The 24611-nt window shown below is 38.9% G+C and overlaps 1 protein-coding gene across 1 annotated transcript in view; it reads right to left on the bottom strand.

The window, feature by feature from the left end:
* LOC108416038 overlaps positions 1-17386 on the bottom strand; it is a 32767-nt gene extending 15381 nt beyond the window's left edge. Inside the window, exons 1-3 of the mRNA XM_037537835.1 lie at positions 17305-17386; positions 4568-4876; positions 1573-1884 (exon numbers count right to left, since the gene is read on the bottom strand). Of these exons, the coding sequence (XP_037393732.1) occupies positions 1573-1884; positions 4568-4876; positions 17305-17386 (703 nt within the window). The remainder of the gene's footprint in view (positions 1-1572; positions 1885-4567; positions 4877-17304) is intronic.
* Between the last annotated feature and the right edge of the window lie 7225 nt (positions 17387-24611).

Genomic DNA, 24611 nt, shown 5'->3' with positions numbered 1-24611 from the left:
TAGCAGAAGCACATTCCTCAAGATATTTATCGTCATTTGTTTTTATTGGTCCTCGTTGGCCTATTGAAAGTAGAATTTTCATGGCATAAGAAGTGAGAAAAAAAAAAAAAAAAGTAACTTTACTGACATACCAGTGAAAACAACATGAAGACCACACATCAAAACCCAGTAGTTGCCATATTGTGTCTCCTGGGTCCCCTCCGTCACATATTTCCAAAACAGCATCACCACCACATTGAATTAAATGATATTTACTCTAATGTGATAAAGGCTGTTTGTATTACTGAGTGGAAAGAAATATTTCACTAAATTAGACCTCTGCAGTGCTTACAATTTAGTGTATGTTAAAGAAAGAGATGAAAGGAAGACTGTCTACATTCCCAGTAGAGGGCACTAGAAGTACCCAGTCATGCCCTTCAGTCTTATAATCATTCATCAGCATGTCCCCCATGTCCCCTGGGATGTAATCGTTAATTTTGTAAAAGTGTAAATTGATGACATTCTGATTTTTTTCTACTGCCGACAACACTAATGTCCACCAAGTCTGTCATACACTGCCTTTTAGAGAACGGTTTATTCATATAAGGAGAGAAGCACGAGTGTCACCTGCAAAAGGTCTAATTTCTAGGGTACATCATTAGCACTCAAGGAGTGTGATCATTTAATCACCTGGGCTCACTCGTCTCTTAGCTCCGGTCATCCTTGTGAGTTTCATACCCAGCAACTTATATCCAACCATTATTGGTGGGAGCCATGCATCAATGTGTGTTCTCATGCTCTGTGTACAGTTTGCCTACTTCAGAAAAGTTCATCACCATACTCACAATAGTGGATTGTAGAAGCGTTAGGTTTATTCCTTACAAGATGCTGCTTACCGCCTGTACACACACATTTTTCTAAATTTTGGTATACCTGAAAGTTTACAAGCATTATGTGAAGACCCCCTCATTTCAGCCTGTGGACTGGGTCTGGCTGTCCACACGGGACCCCAGGTTTGGAAAGGGTAGCCATAAGTTAAGCCAAATTCATTTGTCTGTTCCAAGTAATTTAAAAATAAAAATGATGTGTCTTACGGGATTCGTGGACAACGTGTGAACTGATAGAGCTTCACCAGAACCACTAGAGGTGGACTGCACACTGGTCTACACAATTCCCAGAACCCCTCACTTCATCACATGACTCAGGACTCCAACCCAGTCACCTATCATCACTCAGCATCACCGGACTTCTGATTACACACCTCTGTTTCCATGCATACATACACTTCCTGTTTACAGAGTCATTGCATGTTATACTGAGCGTTTTGTCTGTTGCCCTTTTTTTAATGGTCTGTTTGTCATTCTTGACTTTGTTGTTTGTCGTGCCCTTTTGGTTAGTTTTGGATTTCTGGTTTGCAACTTGCTTCTGTTTTTTGAACGTGCTTTTGGATAACCTGATATTATCTAATGCGCATCAGAATTTTACTTTAAAAATGTCCCATTCACCTAAAAAAAATAATAAATAAATAAAAAAACACACAAAATCCCATAAGAGACTCTGTAACTAAGAATATAAACAGAGAAAGTGTTTTACCTTCTACTGTGAGTCTGATGATTATATGGGAACCTTTAACACCACACCAGTAACCTCCTCCATCCTCTTCAGTCAGGTGTGATATGAGTAGAGAGAGATTTCCTGGAGAGTGACCATTAACCAGCTGAACTCTGTCTCTGTACTGGTCACCGTCACTGAATATGTCTTCCCATCTGTTTCTGTTGTATTTCTGCCAGGTGAATGTCTCAGGTGTGGTGTGTTGGTCAGTGCAGTAGCAGGGCAGCAGTACTGCCCCTCCTGTATGAGCTGTGATATCCAATGGTGTTTCACTGTTTCCCACCAGAGTGCAGGCTGCAGAAACACACATCAGTAAGATCAGATTATTTATATACTCTTGTAGTGGCTCCAGCTGGGTTTCTCCAAGGTCAACCCCAGGTTTGGTAACCAAAGTTCAAAAGGTAACAGCTTCAGCTTCCAGAGGTAAACGGGTTAACATGAAATATCCCAGCATTATGGAACTCCTGCTGATACAACATCAAACCTCGACCTTTTTATCAAAGACGGATGTTGTTTTATTATTCAGCTGCCTGGTAAGTTGCCTGGTATGTTTCTGACCACCTGAAAAAAATGTCTGTCATGGTTTTTAAAAGGGTCGTATACGTATTTTATATTAACTTCTTTCTCCATTTAGCCATTGTTTAAGTCATGCGTAAGTCTTATAAGATGCAAGATTGCATTAGTTATGAGTGGAAAATCTGTTTGCTAGTAATATTAATACTCTGTATGGACATCTTAATCAGAATCCCTCTTTGTCTCTGCTAGAAGCAAAACAAAGAACCTAGTCAAGATGTATGAATAACAATTCATTCTCAAATTACCGTCACTGTGACTGAATTCACAGCCTAAGAGAAATAAAATGTTGTTTGATTTAATTCAGAGAATTAAAACTCAGTTATTTTAAACTCTGTCTGGTAAGACGTGAGTAGAAAACCTTGAACATGATTCCACTAATCAGCACACATGGCATTAGATAGCCTCAAACATGATACATTAGCTCTGTACTCAATCCCTATCCAGGAGGCGTGGCTTGGATCCAGATCCAGTGAGTCTATAATTTACAGATTAAAGTGAAATTGAAATGAAGAGAACATACTTACTAGTAAAATTGCAATCTTTAAAATGAAAAACAGCATCTGTAATATTTGATATTTAATATTTAATTTTGACATTTGCAAATCAAATAAATGCCTGATATCAAGAATTAAGTAATTGAGTTGAATACTTAAGATCATGAAAATGGGATTTAAAGGGCAAAATGACTTGTAATAGTAATTAGAATTTCAATATCATTTTTTTATTTGTAATGAAATACAAAATTTCAAACTTTATGTTAACAAATTATTCAATATAATTGTAATGAAATGGAAAAAGGCTTGCATCATTATTTTAATTCCTAAAATTTAAAGTTGAATTTTGAGGCTACTGATTGGCCCGTCTATATCCTCTCCCTGTGGCTCACAGAGTGTATCACAGACTACATTTACTTCTGTATGGACTGCACTGTCCCAACCAGGACTGTTAAATGTTATCCAAACAACAAGCTGTGGGTAACAAAGGACATTAAAGCTCTCCTTAACAAGAAGAGCACCTTCAGAGCTGGAGACAGAGTGGAGGTAAGAACAATCCAGAGGGAACTGAAGACAACTATCAAGGAGGCAAAAAACAAATATAGGAGGAAACTCCAGCAGAACATGAGGTAAGTTTGGAGTAGAATGAGGACCATCACCAGCTTCAGGTCCAGCAACAACAGAGGAGTAGAGGGCAGCGTGGATGGGACCAACAAGCTAAATCTGTTCTTAAACAGATTTGACACTGCAGGCTCTGTCCTCCCCCATCCTCACTTATCTGCTGCCAGTCCTCAGCAGCCCACACTCCCCCTCCCTCCCCCTCCTGATAGCCTGCCCCCCTCCTGTGACAGTTCATCTCACACCTCCACCTCTCTTCCACCCATCACCTCGACAGTGAGTCTCTCTGCTGACCAGGTGAGAAGACAACTGAAGAGACTCCACACAAACAAGGCTGCAGGCCCCAATGGGGTCTCCCACAAGGTGCTTAAAGGCTGTGCCGCCCAGCTTTGTGGAGTACTGAAACATGTCTTCAACATGAGCCTGAGTCTCCAGAGGGTCTCTATGATGTGGAAGATGTCCTTCATCATTCGTGTTCCAAAGGTGCCGCGAACCAGTGACGCCAAGAACTACAGGCCAGTGGCTCTGACGTCCCATGTCATGAAGACCATGGAGAGGCTCGTCTTGGATCAGCTCTGACCCATAATCCAGCCTTCTCTGGACCCCCTTCAGTTTGCCTATCAGCCCCGCCTGGGAGTTGAGGATGCCGTCATTTACCTGCTCAACCGAGTCTGTGCTCACCTGGTTGAGCCAGCCAGCACTGTGAGGGTCATGGTTTTTGACTTCTTCAGCGTATTTAAAACTGTCTGGCCTGCTCTTCTGGGTGATAAGATGACAGTGATGCAAGTAAATGCTTGTTTCCTGGATTGACCTGACTGGCAGGCCACAGTATGTACGCCTACAGCACTGTCTGTTGGACAGAGTGGTCAGGAACATTGGAGTTCCACAAGGAACACCTCTACACCATGGACTTCAGCTACTGCACAGAGACTTGCCACCTTCAGAAGTTTTTTGATGACTGCAGTAGTTGGATGTATCAGCAAGGGTGATGAGGACGTGTACAGTGCGATGGTGTCTGGCACAGCCATTTTTTTGCCAATATTTAAATTTAAATAAAAAATTCCTCAAATAAAAAGTTATTGTTTATGGTTTATTTTGGGATGTATGAATGCATTTTCACTTAAAATAGAGAAAGAATGATTTAATCCAGTACACAGACTTTTGCACATGATTCTTTTTGAACAGTGATGAGGAGGTGGAATGCCTAAAATATGAAGAGTTGGTTCTCTGTACTGGTAAATATCTGTATAATATCTGCACTATGAAAAAAAGCTGAAAAAGTGTTTTACCTTTGAAAGTGAGTTCGATGATTATATGGGAACCTTTAACCGCACATCTGTAGTCTCCTGTATCCTCTTCAGTCAGGTGTGATATGAGTAGAGAGAGGTTTCCTGGAGAGTGACCATTAACCAGCTTAACTCTGTCTCTGTACTGACCACTGGATATCTCTTCCCATGTTTTTCGGTGTGGGTTGTCTTTCTTCCAGCTGAATTCCTCAGGTTTGGTGTGTAGGTCAGTGCAGTAGCAGGGCAGCAGGACTGACCCTCCTTTATGTGCTTCGATATTCAATATTTGTTCATTGTTCACCAGAGTGCAGCCTGTAAAGTAAAGTAAGATTATTATTAGATATTAATTATATACTCTTTATATGACAAAGTAATTACAGTTCTACCCCTTAAAACCTTTACAAGGTTTATTACATACTAAGGCTAATTACTTAGTAAATACAGCAACTTCAAAGTAAAATGGTCCAGCTATTCTTAGGTTATACAGGGAGATTCACTTAAAAGAGGCCTGAATATTCTGTAATAACTTTCACTAGGATGAAGCAATCTGAAAGACACAATGTACAATGTGCTCCTCAGCATATGGAGATACAAACAAGCTGGGATGCCACTGTGTCGGAGTGATGGGGTAGGCGCTGGACAGCTATGGCAATGTTTAACCTCCCTTTCCAATTTCTGGGTGCACACCCCCCTACCCCATACCTCTTCATGTGCCTGGCAGAGATCACTCCCAGCACCGCATGTAATGCAATCCATTACACATACGTTAAGGCACGTATCAGATCATTTTGGTTCAGATTTCTTCACCCGAACAGGAGTTACAACAGAATATTTGGTGCTTCTTTTGAGTGAATCACCCTGTAGAATTGTGTATAAACCCTTGGGCCCACCGGCAGACCCTGGCTTATTAAGGGGTTAAGTTTGTAATGTCAGCCCACAACACTTGCTGTCATGTATCGACTTTTATTAAATTTTGGGGTTTTTTGCATCATTTAAACATAACATGTCACAATGTGTAGATTTTCTGATGTGGTTTGAAACAGACACAGATAATTTAATTTCATTGACTTTCATTAAAAGTACAGAATGCCCTTGACTTCCTCCGTAGATTCCCATTTTGGAGATGAATGATTTGTTTCACAGTGACAATATTTACCTAAAATGCTGTACTTTAGTATGTTACATGTTCAGTGTCTGAAAAGGAACTCATGCTAATTGCAATTTGTGTTCAGAGCTTCATCACTTAATTCAGAAGCAGAAACTTTGTTTGTTGTCAAGGTTTGCCCATATAGTGCTGTGTTTGAGTATTTGAGTATAGTAGACCGCATATGAATTTACAGTTGTGTGATATCACCTGGGCAAAAAAAATAATAATAACACTCACCCTCAGAGACATGAAGCACAATGAAGAGAAGATAGAAAGTCAGCAACATCCTCACTAGTAAAACAACACAGCACCACAGCACACTGACTGCTCCACACCCAACACTACACTAGCCCTGTATACCACACTGAGTACACAGCACACTGATCGCTCCACACCCAGCACTACACTAGCCCTGTAAACCACACTGAGTTCACAGCACACTGACCGCTCCACACCCAGCACTACACTAGCCCTGTATACCACACTGAGTACACAGAACACTTACCACTCCACACCCAGCACTACACTAGCCCTGTATACCACACTGAGTACACAGCACACTGACCGCTCCACACCCAACACTACACTAGCCCTGTATACCACACTGAGTCCACAGCTCTCTCAGCAGCTCTTCACTGGAGTCTAACGCACTCTAATGTCTGTGGAGCTCACAGGAGCTGTGTTTAAATCAGCTAGACCGGAACTCTTCTGTCTTTTAGAGGCTTTAGCAGCAGCTTCTTAAGAATCACAAAACCACACAGAGTGGCATGGTGGTCTGTGAGTCACGAGAACCTTCGCTGTTTCCTGTTATGAGGTGCATTATTTCATAGTGCACACAAGTGGACACAGACTAGCGAGTCTAAACTGGAATAAGAAGTTTTTGCACATCTGGTGCTGCCTTCATGCTGAAATAACTTGGTTTTGGTGGCAGCATATGTTGACTATCTATTGCCAGTCCTCCATACTGTCAAACTGTCCATGATGTAGTTTTTGTATCGGCACTGGTTATAAGTGTGTGCGTGTGTGTGCGTGTGTGTGCGTGTGTGTGTGTATGTGTGTAAATAATGTGTGTATTAATAGAACGTCATTAATTAGTGACGTTGACGTCAATTTGTTACAAGCTGAAAGAAAAACTTGCTTTAAACTCAGGGTCACAAAGAAGTTTTCCTTTACTGTGTTGATCTGTAGGCCTCTGTTCATAAACATAAACTAACTGAAACTAATTTACTATAAAATGAAAATGTTTGTATGAATTCAGAAAAAAAGAAACATGTCAGTCACGACTGCATATGTGGACATATTTCTATATTCTGCTCTATTTACACAAAGTTAGGTTAGTTCATCGCAGATGTGCTCCCAAATTTTTACACTGCTGCACTGACGTTGAACCGTGTGCTGCACTGGGTCGGTATGACCAACAGGTCAAAAAAGTTCAGAACAAAGTGACCTCTGTGCCCTGATTGGTGTTCTCGCTTTGCACTTCTTATGTTATGTTTATATACGCACAAAAACCAAAAGAAATGACAGATTTCTCAAAATGTAGTGGAGTAAAAAGTAAGATATTAGACTTTGAAATGTAGTGGAGTGAAAGTAAAAAGTCGCTCAAAATGGAAAAACTAGTAAAGTACAGATACACAAAAAAACTACTTAAGTACAGTAACTAATTACCTTTACTTAGTTACTGTCCACCACTGTGTATATGTGTGTGTGTGTGTGTGTGTGTGTGTGTGTGTGTGTGCGTGTGTGTGTGTGAGTGCATGTGCATATATCACTTCATAAATGGCTATGTTTGTTATTTTGACAGCGTTTTCTTTGTTTTATTGTAGTCCATAATCCTGTCCCCCCAATCGGTGTTAAAGCAGTTCTTACACTTTGATGTTTAAATTGTGAGAACTTTAGCCATGACAGGAAGCTCTGACCACACGTACTCGTCTGTGTCTTGTGTTTTTTTTAAACTATCAGCTCTCCTTTGACCATCTGTGGTCTTGCTTGTTGTTCTCTCTGGTCTTTTCGGGGTAAAGGGATGTGATGTCATGGTTGTGAAACTTCTGGTCTACGTCTCTGTTTTCAGGCAGCTATATTAATATCAAGAGTGACTGATGCTGGGGGGAGGGGGGAGTTACGCTACCTGGAAACCTGGTGAGGCCTCAGAGAAACAAACACGAGTGCAAGTGCTTTATTTACACAGACAGGACATCCTAATCAAGCGTCTGTTTAATGTTTTATAGAAGTCCTTCTTAAGCTTCTTTCCATCCTTCTTCCTCTGTCACACCAGAGAGATTCAGTCTTAAGCCGCTGAAAGTCTGAGAGAACCCACACGGGGGAAACACCCACCAAATTCAAGTATGAAGCAGCTCAGTTTCAGGTCCTGACCTGTCTGAACTGTTCCTCTTAGAGGTCATTTGTTTTCTGCTTTTGAGACCAGACGTAACAGACTTGATGTAACAGGAGCTTTTTTGCTGCTCCATCCCTTGTGTAACAGCTCTGGTAGTGGTCAAGAGTTGAGACAAACCACAAGATGCTGTAGTGCCAACAATTTACTCTTCATACTCAGATTAGAGATTAGACCTTTTCATTATTAGTGATTAGACTTTATTATCAAATTTGTTTTCATTGAAGCAAGAAAAGTAAATTTAGTCTGTTTAAGACAATCAAATCCACAGGACACAGCGCTACACAGAAAAGGAGGAATTATTTTAGATCACCTCACTCTGAGCAGACTGTCCACCTTGCTGCTCCTGTCCAGCTCTAATGTATCAACTATCACAGGTATTGAGGATCCTCAGATCTACATCAAGTAAAAAATGACCACCCAAATTTGATCATTTTTACATTCTACACACACAACATTTTCATTTCCTTCTTTATTTATTTATTTATTTTTAGGAACCTGTTCTTACTCAGGAATTAAGATAATAATAAATAAAAATTCCATCAAATTCCTTTTCTCCATGTCTCCTACACACCACTCTGGATCTTCAGTAAAGGTGAAGCACAAATCAAAAGTTGGTGAGAACTCCAGTGGAAGCTTCTGATCTCTTTCCTTTTAGTGCAGTTTAGCAGTTACTCTTCAATACAGGGTCATTAACGGTTTGGCCTCATTAAATCATTAATAATTACTTAGATAATGAAACAGGTCTGTTTTCTGAAAAAAACGTTCTAATAAACAAAATTAGCCTCCATTGTTGCTGAAATTACAGACAATCAAAAGCTGGATGAAGAGCTGCTGTATGGAGATGGAGCTTCTCTGATCTGGATTTGATTAGTAGTAACTGCACAATCTGTGGAACTTTACACAACAATCAATACAAATATTTGAAGCAAAAAGTTACAATATTAGTGTAATTGATATATTTCATGACTAACAACTGCAGAACAACATCAGTGAAATGACAACAACAACAACGAAGAAACAACAATGAAACGTCAACAATGAAATAACAATAAAACAACAGAACAGCAATGCAACATTGGAACAACAACAACAAAACATTGAAGCAACAAAACAACAACAACAACAACAACAACAATAATAATAATGTGCATTTAACATTTGCGATTTGTAGTGAAACTCAATGAAGCTGCTAAGAATGAAACAGTCAGACTTTAGTACACTGTTCTACATGAAATCAAATAAAGCACTTAACTTTAATTTCAAAGCGCATCAAATAAATAACAACAAAAGTGGTAAATGTGCAAAAATAAATGTTCTGTTTATGTACATTTTCCCTCTCTGAACAAAATATGTAAATTGCTGCTGGACTACTCTACTCCAGACTGACCACTCCATCTCCATCAGCAGTGCAGTAGTGAACTCTGACAGGATCTGACAGAATCTAAACAAAATACTTTACCAATTAAGCCACATAAGAAAATTAACATTAATATAACAGCTGGACTGTATTTTGTACCTTTGGTTCTTAGTGTGATAAGCCACAGCTAGTATACTGTGGAGAAAGATCAGTCACCAAGGCAAAGGGGACGAAGGGCAGAGACTGTGGAGGTTCTGAAACAACAAATGCAACATATTATTCGGAAAATCTCACTGCAGTAAATATTTAAATAATGAAGTGTTTACATTTACAAATGCTAATCAAAAATATACATAACCTGGCTGCCACCTGCATTAGTGTCTTCTTGAATAGTTGCCAATATCTAAAACTATTAAAGACTAAACTCATTTAGAGATGTTTTTATTTCAGTTATGATGTGCAACAATTTAAACGATTCAGATGAAGCCAACATGTCTTATAAATGGGTTTAAATGGAGAGTTGACTTCACCTGAATTATGTACACTTAACAAGTGTGGTAGTTATCACAGGTTAATGGAGCAAAAAGGAAGTGTCGTGTTCCATCAACCTCACAGTGAGCTGCTCTTCCAGTGAGACAGAGAGCAGCCAGCTTGTTTCTAGGTGCCGTGTTCAGATCACTGTCCACAACTCTGGTGCTGACGCTGAGCTGGAGGGTTCAGCACCATGTACAGTGGCCAGTGGCTAGTTGGACTGGAGAAAGAAGAAAATTAAGTGTGGATTATGCACAAAGTTGGTGGAGATTTCAGAAATGATGTGGATTAAATGTTCTGCTCAATTAACTAAAGTTTCAGAAAGTCAAACTGGTAGTTTTTGCATTGATATTGTCCTGGCTTTTAGCTCTAGGTGTGGCAGTGTGATGTTGTTACACTAGATTATTCACTTCAGGGATTTTATTTTGAAATCAGCAAGGGCTTTTAATTGTTGGAGCAATTCATTAAGGAGAGAAAGGGGGACTATGAAATGTAAAATCTTTAAAACTCTTAGTTCTAATTATTTTATGGTTTCTTTTGGCTACTGCAAATAATTTAGCTTGAGAAATATATAAAAGAGAACTTTGATTTACTAGAGCAAGCTCAATATGGCCGAAGTTGTAGCAGCCTTTACTTGAGGGGAGCACGAAAGAAAGCTGTAGCCCCACCTTTCGTCCTCTTTGGAAAACGCCACTGTGAGAGAAGGTATGTGCGCGCGCATCTCCGGTATTTTAAGTTAAAACACACTTTATATTTTCCAGTTTTTGACATAAAACGAGTTCATTCAGTCACAAAACCATTATAGCACACACTGGTTAGGCTGTTGTGCAGTTAACACTCTGTTTTATGAGGTTTTAGTACGTTTGTATTCGCTGTTGGCCACGAGTTCTGTTAAGGTGGAATGCTAATTACGAAGTAGGGATGCTAATTGTTTACAGTATCTTTCTTCTTTTCTTTTGCTTAATATGACCAGATTAAACCAGCAGTGGGTGCATTTGTTTGTTTTTAAAGAAGAGCTGTAACTTTTATTTGCAGTATTAGGGTTTGTATAGTTCATGTTGTGCAGCTTTGTTGTAATCTGAGTGCACGGTGTGTAACAGGCGCAGCTGAGGGCGAGAGAGAGAGAGAGAGAGAGAGAGGGAGAGAGAGAGAGAGAGAGAGAGAGAGAGAGAGAGAGAGAGAGAGAGAGAGAGAGAGAGAGAGAGAAACTAATGAAGCCTGTTTATTCACCTTTTGTAAACTCTGTGCAGGTGTGTTGAGTTATATTGTCAAATATGTGTTAATCTTATATTGTTCAGCAAATTGCCAGTTCGATCCCCAGGGCCGACAGTCCATGACTGAGGTGTCCTTGAGCAAGACTCCTAACCCCCAACTGCTCCCCGGGCGCCGTGGATAGGGCTGCCCACCGCTCCGGGCAAGTGTGTGCTCACTGCCCCCTAGTGTGTGTGTTCACTAGTGTGTATGTGGTGTTTCACTTCATGGATGGGTTAAATGCGGAGGTGGAATTTCCACCATCCATTTATATGTATTTTTTTATTTTTTTTATTTTAATGTATGATTGATGAAATGCGCGCTCTTTGGAAAACGCCACTGTGAGAGAAGGCGCAGCTGAGGGCACGAGAGAGAGAGAGAGAGAAACTAATTAAGCCTGTTTATTCGCCTTTTGTAAACTCTGTGCAGGTGGAGAAAATAAATGCTCCCTCATGTTAAGCTGGTGTGCTGATGTCATCACTTCAACAATGGATCATTAAAACCCTACACAACGCAGAATTAATCCCGTTACATAGGCATATTTTTGAATTGTGCTGCTGATTGTAGTTCCACTGTTCCACAGCCCAAAGCTGGGGGCTTTATACCCCTCTAGCTGATGATAAGCCCTCGGGGCCACAAGAAGTGCGTTCTAATAATGTGGTGCTCAGAGAGTGGATGGAGATCAAACAAAAGCACTTGCCTAATTAAATGTTATTGTTATTTGGTTTTATTGGTCCTAGTTAAACTACTTAATGTTACATTTTAATGGCAGAAGTAGAGAAAAAAAACACTCAACTTTGTGACATGAAGCTGAGAACAATGCAATAATTACACATTAATAACTAAAAAAAATGTTCCATGAGTTTATATTAATCTGCACATCAAAAAGAATCTCCTTCATCCACTCATCACACATTTGTTAACTAAAACACAGCTGAGACGACAAAGAGTTGAATGGATAATTTCAGATGATTGATTTGTGAATCCTTTTTTATTCCAAACAAACTTTATTCTGTAGTTTCACATATTGGAAAGAAATAAAACACAAGAGGTGCCATAACTTTTGTTATGTTTGATTCCTCAATATGTTGAATTCAGCAAATTAGCAGTAATTGTGCATTAAGTTGTGCAGAGACTGAAAAATTTCTCACAAAAAGCAGAAACATCTTCAGTTCAGCTGCAGTCAGTGTGCTGACTGTTTGAGAGGCGATGGTGAGCACTGCTGTATCTGATCCACTCAGACCAGCGCAACACACACCAACACATAACCACCATGTCAGTGTTACTGTATTATTCCTTATAGTCCCCAATCCTGCAGGTATTACTGTACAGCTATTTCATATTCAGGTTCCACTGGCAGCTCCTCTGCTCTCTTGCGTTCTCCCAGGGCTCTGCCTGGCACTCCATGATGCAGATTATGCAGACAACTTTATATCTGCACTGGTTTTAATGTGTGTTTGGGTTTACTGAGGAGATCAGTCCACGTTGAAGGAATTGCATTATATATACAATCACCAGCCACTTTATTAGGTACACCTTGCTAGTAAAAGGTTGGACCCACTTTTGCCTTCAGAACTGCCTTAATTCTTCGTGCCACACTTTCAACAAGGTGTTGGAAACGTTCCTCAGAGATTTTGTTTAGTTATTTGAGTTCCTGTTGCCTTTCTATCATCTGGAACCAGTCTGCCCATTCTCCTCTGACCTCTCACATCAACAAGGCATGTTCGTCCACACAACTGACCGCTCACTGGATATTTCCTCTTTGTCGGACCGTTCTCTGTAAACCCTAGAGATGGTTGCGTGTGAAAATCCCAGTAGATCAGCAGTTTCTGAAATACTCAGACCAGCCCGTCTGGTACCAACAACCACGCAACGTTCAAAGTCCCTTAAATCCCCTTTCTTCCCCGTTCTGATGCTCGGTCTGCACTTCAGCAAGTTGTCTTGACCACCTCTACATGCATTGAGTTGCAGCCATGTGATTGTGATCAGACATGAATGCAGTTTTTTTTTCTGCTTGCATGTTGGAGAAGTGCGTTTAACGACCGTTCATACAGACCGGTAAGCATTATTAGCATTATTAGCATGATTAGCCAAAGTTGTGGTAGATCTAAATCGCAGTGTTTCCCCCTTTTCCCTCCCTCTATTCCTGAATCTGCATTCTGAGGAATCACATGGTGTAAAAAGTTAAGTAAACAAATTGTGTAAAATGATTCTGTATGGCTTAAATAACTGTACACAGTTCTCACTGTATTAAACAGGTCAACTAGGACCATTAAAACAAATGATAACACACTCACAGAAATATTTAACCCTAACTTTTAAGATTTATGTAATTTTATTACATGACAAATTCCCATTTACTATTTTTTAGATAATTTTAACACAAACCTATCAAATAGACGTTACATGATGCATATTCATTTGTGTAATAAAGCCTATTTATTTTAAATGCATAATCCCCAGGTTTATGTGTTCAGTATTAATAAAGTATAATTACTCTAAATTAATAATAATGAATGTATTTATTTAAAATACATAAACAATATTGTTTGAATTGCATAATAATCAGGTTCCCTCTACAAAATAATAGCATATATTTGAATTACATGTCATTTATGCTTATAATAAGCATATATGTAATAAACCAAATTAATAAAAATGCATCACATTTATGCAATTCCTTTCCATTCAGTACAATCTTAATGATGCAAAACAATCAGACCACCTTGTTGATTCAACAGCTTTATTAACATTAAAGCCTCACAAAAATATTAAAAGCATGAAATTATGTCTGACGTGAAAATGTAATGGACTGAGCACCTGCTGTTTCTAACGTGATGTGTGTTCTACATCTGTGACTCAGAAGTTTCTTCCAGCTTGTGAATGCAAGGACAGTTGATATACACATGATATTGCCCTGTCCGGCTATGGTGGAAATGTCTCAGCCTAAAATGTTTTAATAACTCATACCTATAGATAACAAACTGTCATACAATTTACAAGGCCACACTCACACAGCACCTGTGAATGAAGACAAAGAACAACAAATTAATTAGGTTATCTGTAAAATGAGCTGAAAATACATCCAACCTGGTCTGAGATCAGACTGTGTAAGCCTGATTAGTTTTGTTGTATCGTAAAATCAAATCATTTATACTTTTAACATGCTTAGTCTAAACATTTCAGCTGGATATTGTAAACAGTTTTAATATCACATGAACTATAAATTAATATGTACTACATTTTGATGTGTATAGCTTTTAATATATACTTACTAAATCTATGTTGCCACATGTAATGTGAGAAAACAGGACAGGAGAAAAAAACTGGGCACCTGAAAAAAAAAAAAGAAAAGCAGCGTCTATAATCCACGCCAGTATTTAAATATAGTGCTCTAAAATGCAGTCACCCACCCAACACTAGTGAGCTGATATATTAGAGTCCCGATTCTAATAAAGGCAGCATGGCGAGAAAAGCAACAGGAGGCCACAACAGCGCCGTTTAACGCGCAAGGAAGCAGCATCACGGAAAAAAGCCGGAAAGAGGCTTTTAGGAATTCTCAAGCTAACTTTTTACAAAATGAATAGGATAAATGTTGTGGACAAAGGGAATCAGGCTTATTTAATGTTACCTGTAGTTATTTTATGACTATAATCAAGCCGCATTACTAAGTTAGCCAATATGCTATGTAGCGAATAGCTAGCTTGTTAGCTGTGTTGCTAACGTGCGCTAGCACTGTCCAGTACAACAACGCGACCAAGATAAACTGCTAAAAAATAATCACAGCCTACATAAATATATCGATATTGGTGTGATGTGATATAAACTGCAGATTAGAACACATGTGGGAGTAAAAGGACACAGGATGGGCTCGGATTGTTTACCGTCTCACACGGACTGATGATGCACCCACACCAGTAGAAATGCATCCCATAATATATTTCTTCGAGTTTTACGGCAGTTGGCGACCAACTTAAAGGGGCATTGCCGCCACCTACTGGCGCAAAACATCGTTCCATTGACTTCTCATGAATTCTAATGAAAACTAATCACATACATTTTAAATGACAGAATCTTGTTTGTTTTACAGCTTTTTTTAATTTAAACTATGTTATTATGTATTAACTAATTACATTCAATATATTTTAGCATTGATTAAATTATGTAGATAATAATTAAATTTAATGCATACGTATAAAAAATATGAGTTTTTAAATAAAATCAAATAGATGTAAATGCATGAAAACTAACTCTGCCATGAATCATTTCTGTGAGTGCAGAAATCATTAAAGAAAGTGATTTTGTTGGTTCTGCATTCTCTGTGTGTGCGTCACATTATCAGAATGCACTTCTGATGTCTCCCAGTGCTGAACATCAGCTAGAGGGGTATAAAGCCCCCCGGCTTTGCGATGTAGCACAGTGGAACGGCAATGTCTGGGCTGATGGAGCACCATTCAATTGTATGTCTAGTTTTTAAAAGGTGTGGAAAATCAGTGCAAAACCAGCCGGAAACTTTATTAAATACAGCAGAATAGAATCTGCCTCGTTTCTTACAACTCCACACAATTTTACACAATCCTTGAATTTTTTACACTGGCTTTTTCCCCCCCAGTCCAGTCAGTCACTGTCCATGGTGCTGAATTTACATCCTGCCGCTCAGCTTCAGCACCAGTGATCTGAACTTGGTAGATAGAAACAAGCCAGCTGTTCTCTCTCGCTGAAAAAAGCAGCTCACTGTGAAATGAGTGGAGCAGGAAAAAAACGTCCTTACTTTTTTTATTCGCTGCATTAACTTGTGCTGACTATTATGCTTGTTAAGGTAGCAAAATCACTTTTTTTCTCATAACTGTACAACAGTTTTAATGTAATAAAACATTTCTGTGCTCAGTTCTGTGCTACAGACACAGATTACCTGAAGGCCACTGGCCAGCAGGGCTTCTTCAAGACGAGCCGGTTAAAAAAAAAACATGTAGTGAAAAATGTCTGTATTTTAACTACAGTGGAGTCTAAAAGTCTGAGATCACATTAAAAAGCTTTCATGTTGTCATTTAAAGCAGCACCATGTGTTTTTCATTGTTTACTTTTTGTTATAAAATTGAAAGAAGTTGAGTCAAGAGGAAAAAAGAACAATTTAATTTGATGTGAATGCGCTGCTAAGAGTCGCCCTGTAAAGCCAGGAAGTCATGTAAAAGTCAGAAGTACCATGTTTACGTCTTTACATATCAACAGGCTCAAGAAGAGGACCTGACTCAATTCTACTAGTGGAGGGTCAAAGTTGCTGTGTCTGATACTTTGTATAAAAAATAAAATAAGCACATATAACCTGATTTCATGTTCCGTGTTACATGCACATTTGAAAAATACAATTAAAACATTTGAAATGAAAACTGAGAGTAGAGAGGCTGTGAGCTGACATCCTTCACTAGCACCTCTTATGGCTCATTAACTTATGTAATAAATACAGACACTCACTGCATTTTAGATGTCTGTAGAGATGAAGGTATTGATGAAGCTCAACGTCTGAGCTTTGTTCTGCAATCATTAACCACATTTCCTGATTTGTAAATGTTCCCACATGATGTTTATTTAAAGACTTGTTATTGCAGGATGTCCAAAGTCTCTAGTCTTCGTTCCCTTTGCTGTGATGATTGTGATCTTTCTCCACATTATAGTAGCTGTGGTTTATCTCACCAGAACATGGAAGTTCATCTAATGCTTGTTCAATATGTTTTGCTTTATTTAAAGACAAAAAAATAAAGGAGTGAAAATCAATGCCTGACAAAATCCGGCAGAAAGTGCGGTCTCTTAACCCTCCAGGCTCTTGACATCATTACAGTGTTTCTCCATTATATGAAATGTACGGCTTACATTAATAAAGCCAGCGGGGATTTCAAGCGCGCTGTGAGCGCATGCGGGAGTGTGACGTAACCGCGGCAGCTAGAGTGGACATTGTACGGCGTTAAATGGATCAAAGTCGCCTGTCACGACGCACTTCCCGCTCAGCCTAGTTGGTTAAGGCGCTGGCGAGGCGAACGGACATGGCAGTTGTGGGTTCGAACCCCACTCCGTGTCGGCACTGACCTCAAAGTATGCCGGGTTAGCGTAGTTATACATGGGGCCTGGATCCCATCCCGAACGCATACGAACTAGGTTAGCTTAGGTTGGCAGTGCCCTGTCCCTAGTTGAGCCGGCGTCTTTGCTGAGGGGAAGGAAGTTTTTTCCTCATTATTTTTTATTATTATATTTGAAGAATTACGAATTTACATCTAAACAATTACTAAATGATTAGAGTGACGTGTCTGGATTGTTTCTCCTCTTTAAGTGGAGAATATTTATTAAAAATAATGAATAAATCAGAACATTAGTGTTGTTTTCTTTCAGAATGAAACTCATGTGTCATGCAAACGACCGTTTATCTCAGTATACGTTTATCTTTTTTTCTTTCTCTGTGCATTTATGTTGTGTCCTTCATGCTGTCTATGTACATTAGCCTTTATGTTACGTTTATATTATATTTGCGTATCGGAGCTGCAGAGACGCGATCTCGTTCAGCTGTGCGCTCCTTTCTGTTTCATATGAATGAAAACAAACTTCACTTTGACTTTGGCTAATTACCTCATACCTGCATAACACGACTCAACATTTTTGAAAATGAAGGCGGTTGTTACTCAGTACTAGTGGTATAAACGGAATCCTCACTTAAACAAGTTTTACAAAAAAAGGACAAACACAGACAGACATTGTAAAAACCAAATACAGAGTGGAGTGTTGTTGTGTTGAACGCTAGATGGCGCTCTACGAGCAGAGCAGTATGGAGAAAATGATGAATATTTAAAAGAAATGTTCAAATACTTTAAGTTTCCTTATATTAAAATAATATATAATTCAGTTTGAATATTCTCAACATGTTATTATAAAGGATAGAATTAAAAGTCTGCAGAGTTAGATTTTTATTAATGTGCTGTTCTCTTTACTGACTGGACATTTAAATGAACAAACGCTTGATGAGTGAAGGAAGGGACTCATTTATGATGTGCACATTAATATAATCTAATGCTGGAACTATAAAACCTTTATTTAAAGACATATTACACTGTGCTTTATCTTCATACTATGTAAATAACAAAGGTTTTAGTGTGTCACCTTCATATTGTTTTGTGAGTGGGGTTATTATAGTTGAGTGGGGTTAATTTCCCCCCTACTATATTAAACAGGTCAACTAGGATCATTAAAACAAAGGATAACAGAAATCATTAAAGAAAGTGATTTTGTTGGTTCTGCATTCTCTGTGTGTGCGTCACATTATCAGAATGCACTTCTGATGGCTCACAGTGCTGAACATCAGCTAGAGGGGTATAAAGCCCCCCGGCTTTGCGATGTAGCACAGTGGAACTGCAATCTCTGGGCTGATGGAGCACCATTGAATTCTATGTCTAGTTTTAAAAAGGTGTGGAAAATCAGTGCAAAACCAGCCGGACACTTTATTAAATACAGCAGAATAGAATCTGCCTCGTTTCTTACAACTCCACACAATTTTACACAATCCTTGAATTTTTTACACTGGCTTTTTCCCCCCAGTCCAGTCAGTCACTGTCCATGGTGCTGAATTTACATCCTGCAGCTCAGCTTCAGCACCAGTGATCTGAACTTGGTAGATAGAAACAAGCCAGCTGTTCTCTCTCGCTGAAAAAAGCAGCTCACTGTGAAATGAGTGGAGCAGGAAAAAAACGTCCTTACTTTTTTTATTCGCTGCATTAACTTGTGCTGACTATTATGCTTGTTAAGGTAGCAAAATCACTTTTTTTCTCATAACTGTACAACAGTTTTAATGTAATAAAACATTTCTGTGCTCAGTTCTGTGCTACAGACACAGATTACCTGAAGGCCACTGGCCAGCAGGGCTTCTCCAAGACGAGCCGGTTAAAAAAAACATGTAGTGAAAAATGTCTGTATTTTAACTACAGTGGAGTCTAAAATTCTGAGATCACATTAAAAAGCTTTCAATTTCTTATTTAAAGCAGCACCATGTGTTTTTCATTGTTTACTTTTTGTTATAAAATTGAAAGAAGTTGAGTCAAGAGGAAAAAAAGAACAATTTAACTTGATGTGAATGCGCTGCTAAGAGTCGCCCTGTAAAGCCAGGAAGTCATGTAAAAGTCAGTAGTACCATGTTTACGTCTTTACATATCAACAGGCTCAAGAAGAGGACCTGACTCAATTCTACTAGTGGAGGGTCAAAGTTGCCGTGTCTGATACTTTGTATAAAAAATAAAATAAGCACATATAACCTGATTTCATGTTCCGTGTTACATGCACATTTGAAAAATACAATTAAAACATTTGAAATGAAAACTGAGAGTAGAGAGGCTGTGAGCTGACATCCTTCACTAGCACCTCTTATGGCTCATTAACTTATGTAATAAATACAGACACTCACTGCATTTTAGATGTCTGTAGAGATGAAGGTATTGATGAAGCTCAACGTCTGAGCTTTGTTCTGCAATCATGAACCACATTTCCTGATTTGTAAATGTTCCCACATGATGTTTATTTAAAGACTTGTTATTGCAGGATGTCCAAAGTCTCTAGTCTTCGTTCCCTTTGCTGTGATGATTGTGATCTTTCTCCACATTATAGTAGCTGTGGTTGATCTCACCAGAACATGGAAGTTCATCTAATGCTTGTTCAATATGTTTTGCTTTATTTAAAGACAAAAAAATAAAGGAGTGAAAATCAATGCCTGACAAAATCCGGCAGAAAGTGCGGTCTCTTAACCCTCCAGGCTCTTGACATCATTACAGTGTTTCTCCATTATATGAAATGTACGGCTTACATTAATAAAGCCAGCGGGGATTTCAAGCGCGCTGTGAGCGCATGCGGGAGTGTGACGTAACCGCGGCAGCTAGAGTGGACATTGTACGGCGTTAAATGGATCAAAGTCGCCTGTGACGACGCACTTCCCGCTCAGCGTAGTGGGTTAAGGCGCTGGCGAGGCGAACGGACATGGCAGTTGTGGGTTCGAACCCCACTCCGTGTCGGCACTGACCTCAAAGTATGCCGGGTTAGCGTAGTTATACATGGGGCCTGGATCCCATCCCGAACGCATACGAACTAGGTTAGCTTAGGTTGGCAGTGCCCTGTCCCTAGTTGAGCCGGCGTCTTTGCTGAGGGGAAGGAAGTTTTTTCCTCATTATTTTTTATTATTATATTTGAAGAATTACGAATTTTACATCAAAACAATTACTAAATGATTAGAGTGACGTGTCTGGATTGTTTCTCCTCTTTAAGTGGAGAATATTTATTAAAAATAATGAATAAATCAGAACATTAGTGTTGTTTTCTTTCAGAATAAAACTCATGTGTCATGCAAACGACCGTTTATCTCAGTATACGTTTATCTTTTTTTCTTTCTCTGTGTATTTATGTCATGTCCTTCATGCTGTCTATGTACATTAGCCTTTATGTTACGTTTATATTATATTTGCGTATCGGAGCTGCAGAGACGCGATCTCGTTCAGCTGTGCGCTCCTTTCTGTTTCATCTGAATGAAAATAAACTTCACTTTGACTTTGGCTAATTACCTCATACCTGCATAACACGACTCAACATTTTTGAAAATGAAGGCGGTTGTTACTCAGTACTAGTGGTATAAACGGAATCCTCACTTAAACAAGTTTTACAAAAAAAGGACAAACACAGACAGACATTGTAAAAACCAAATACAGAGTGGAGTGTTGTTGTGTTGAACGCTAGATGGCGCTCTACGAGCAGAGCAGTATGGAGAAAATGATGAATATTTAAAAGAAATGTTCAAATACTTTAAGTTTCCTTATATTAAAATAATATATAATTCAGTTTGAATATTCTCAACATGTTATATATAAAGGATAGAATTAAAAGTCTGCAGAGTTAGATTTTTATTAATGTGCTGTTCTCTTTACTGACTGGACATTTAAATGAACAAACGCTTGATGAGTGAAGGAAGGGACTCATTTATGATGTGCACATTAATATAATCTAATGCTGGAACTATAAAACCTTTATTTAAAGACATATTACACTGTGCTTTATCTTCATACTATGTAAATAAGAAAGGTTTTAGTGTGTCACCTTCATATTGTTTTGTGAGTGGGGTTATTATAGTTGAGTGGGGTTAATTTCCCCCCTACTATATTAAACAGGTCAACTAGGACCATTAAAACAAAGGATAGCAGAAATCATTAAAGAAAGTGATTTTGTTGGTTCTGCATTCTCTGTGTGTGCGTCACATTATCAGAATGCACTTCTGATGGCTCACAGTGCTGAACATCAGCTAGAGGGGTATAAAGCCCCCCAGCTTTGCGATGTAGCACAGTTGAACTGCAATCTCTGGGCTGATGGAGCACCATTGAATTCTATGTCTAGTTTTAAAAAGGTGTGGAAAATCAGTGCAAAACCAGCCGGACACTTTATTAAATACAGCAGAATAGAATCTGCCTCGTTTCTTACAACTCCACACAATTTTACACAATCCTTGAATTTTTTACACTGGCTTTTCCCCCCCAGTCCAGTCAGTCACTGTCCATGGTGCTGAATTTACATCCTGCAGCTCAGCTTCAGCACCAGTGATCTGAACTTGGTAGATAGAAACAAGCCAGCTGTTCTCTCTCGCTGAAAAAAGCAGCTCACTGTGAAATGAGTGGAGCAGGAAAAAAACGTCCTTACTTTTTATTCGCTGCATTAACTTGTGCTGACTATTATGCTTGTTAAGGTAGCAAAATCACTTTTTTTCTCATAACTGTACAACAGTTTTAATGTAATAAAACATTTCTGTGCTCAGTTCTGTGCTACAGACACAGATTACCTGAAGGCCACTGGCCAGCAGGGCTTCTCCAAGACGAGCCGGTTAAAAAAAACATGTAGTGAAAAATGTCTGTATTTTAACGACAGTGGAGTCTAAAATTCTGAGATCACATTAAAAAGCTTTCAATTTGTTATTTAAAGCAGCACCATGTGTTTTTCATTGTTTACTTTTTGTTATAAAATTGAAAGAAGTTGAGTCAAGAGGAAAAAAAGAACAATTTAACTTGATGTGAATGCGCTGCTAAGAGTCGCCCTGTAAAGCCAGGAAGTCATGTAAAAGTCAGAAGTACCATGTTTACGTCTTTACATATCAACAGGCTCAAGAAGAGGACCTGACTCAATTCTACTAGTGGAGGGTCAAAGTTGCTGTGTCTGATACTTTGTATAAAAAATAAAATAAGCACATATAACCTGATTTCATGTTCCGTGTTACATGCACATTTGAAAAATACAATTAAAACATTTGAAATGAAAACTGAGAGTAGAGAGGCTGTGAGCTGACATCCTTCACTAGCACCTCTTATGGCTCATTAACTTATGTAATAAATACAGACACTCACTGCATTTTAGATGTCTGTAGAGATGAAGGTATTGATGAAGCTCAACGTCTGAGCTTTGTTCTGCAATCATTAACCACATTTCCTGATTTGTAAATGTTCCCACATGATGTTTATTTAAAGACTTGTTATTGCAGGATGTCCAAAGTCTCTAGTCTTCGTTCCCTTTGCTGTGATGATTGTGATCTTTCTCCACATTATAGTAGCTGTGGTTTATCTCACCAGAACATGGAAGTTCATCTAATGCTTGTTCAATATGTTTTGCTTTATTTAAAGACAAAAAAATAAAGGAGTGAAAATCAATGCCTGACAAAATCCGGCAGAAAGTGCGGTCTCTTAACCCTCCAGGCTCTTGACATCATTTCAGTGTTTCTCCATTATATGAAATGTACGGCTTACATTAATAAAGCCAGCGGGGATTTCAAGCGCGCTGTGAGCGCATGCGGGAGTGTGACGTAACCGCGGCAGCTAGAGTGGACATTGTACGGCGTTAAATGGATCAAAGTCGCCTGTCACGACGCACTTCCCGCTCAGCCTAGTGGCTTAAGGCGCTGGCGAGGCGAACGGACATGGCAGTTGTGGGTTCGAACCCCACTCCGTGTCGGCACTGACCTCAAAGTATGCCGGGTTAGCGTAGTTATACATGGGGCCTGGATCCCATCCCGAACGCATACGAACTAGGTTAGCTTAGGTTGGCAGTGCCCTGTCCCTAGTTGAGCCGGCGTCTTTGCTGAGGGGAAGGAAGTTTTTTCCTCATTATTTTTATTATTATATTTGAAGAATTACGAATTTTACATCTAAACAATTACTAAATGATTAGAGTGACGTGTCTGGATTGTTTCTCCTCTTTAAGTGGAGAATATTTATTAAAAATAATGAATAAATCAGAACATTAGTGTTGTTTTCTTTCAGAATAAAACTCATGTGTCATGCAAACGACCGTTTATCTCAGTATACGTTTATCTTTTTTTCTTTCTCTGTGCATTTATGTTGTGTCCTTCATGCTGTCTATGTACATTAGCCTTTATGTTACGTTTATATTATATTTGCGTATCGGAGCTGCAGAGACGCGATCTCGTTCAGCTGTGCGCTCCTTTCTGTTTCATATGAATGAAAACAAACTTCACTTTGACTTTGGCTAATTACCTCATACCTGCATAACACGACTCAACATTTTTGAAAATGAAGGCGGTTGTTACTCAGTACTAGTGGTATAAACGGAATCCTCACTTAAACAAGTTTTACAAAAAAAGGACAAACACAGACAGACATTGTAAAAACCAAATACAGAGTGGAGTGTTGTTGTGTTGAACGCTAGATGGCGCTCTACGAGCAGAGCAGTATGGAGAAAATGATGAATATTTAAAAGAAATGTTCAAATACTTTAAGTTTCCTTATATTAAAATAATATATAATTCAGTTTGAATATTCTCAACATGTTATATATATAAAGGATAGAATTAAAAGTCTGCAGAGTTAGATTTTTATTCATGTGCTGTTCTCTTTACTGACTGGACATTTAAATGAACAAACGCTTGATGAGTGAAGGAAGGGACTCATTTATGATGTGCACATTAATATAATCTAATGCTGGAACTATAAAACCTTAATTTAAAGACATATTACACTGTGCTTTATCTTCATACTATGTAAATAAGAAAGGTTTTAGTGTGTCACCTTCATATTGTTTTGTGAGTGGGGTTATTATAGTTGAGTGGGGTTAATTTCCCCCCTACTATATTAAACAGGTCAACTAGGACCATTAAAACAAAGGATAGCAGAAATCATTAAAGAAAGTGATTTTGTTGGTTCTGCATTCTCTGTGTGTGCGTCACATTATCAGAATGCACTTCTGATGGCTCACAGTGCTGAACATCAGCTAGAGGGGTATAAAGCCCCCCCGGCTTTCCGATGTAGCACTGTTGAACTGCAATCTCTGGGCTGATGGAGCACCATTGAATTCTATG

Source organism: Pygocentrus nattereri, chromosome 4, assembly GCF_015220715.1.
Source record: "Pygocentrus nattereri isolate fPygNat1 chromosome 4, fPygNat1.pri, whole genome shotgun sequence".
NCBI lineage: Eukaryota > Metazoa > Chordata > Actinopteri > Characiformes > Serrasalmidae > Pygocentrus > Pygocentrus nattereri.
This window is presented reverse-complemented; position numbering and strand designations above follow the sequence as displayed.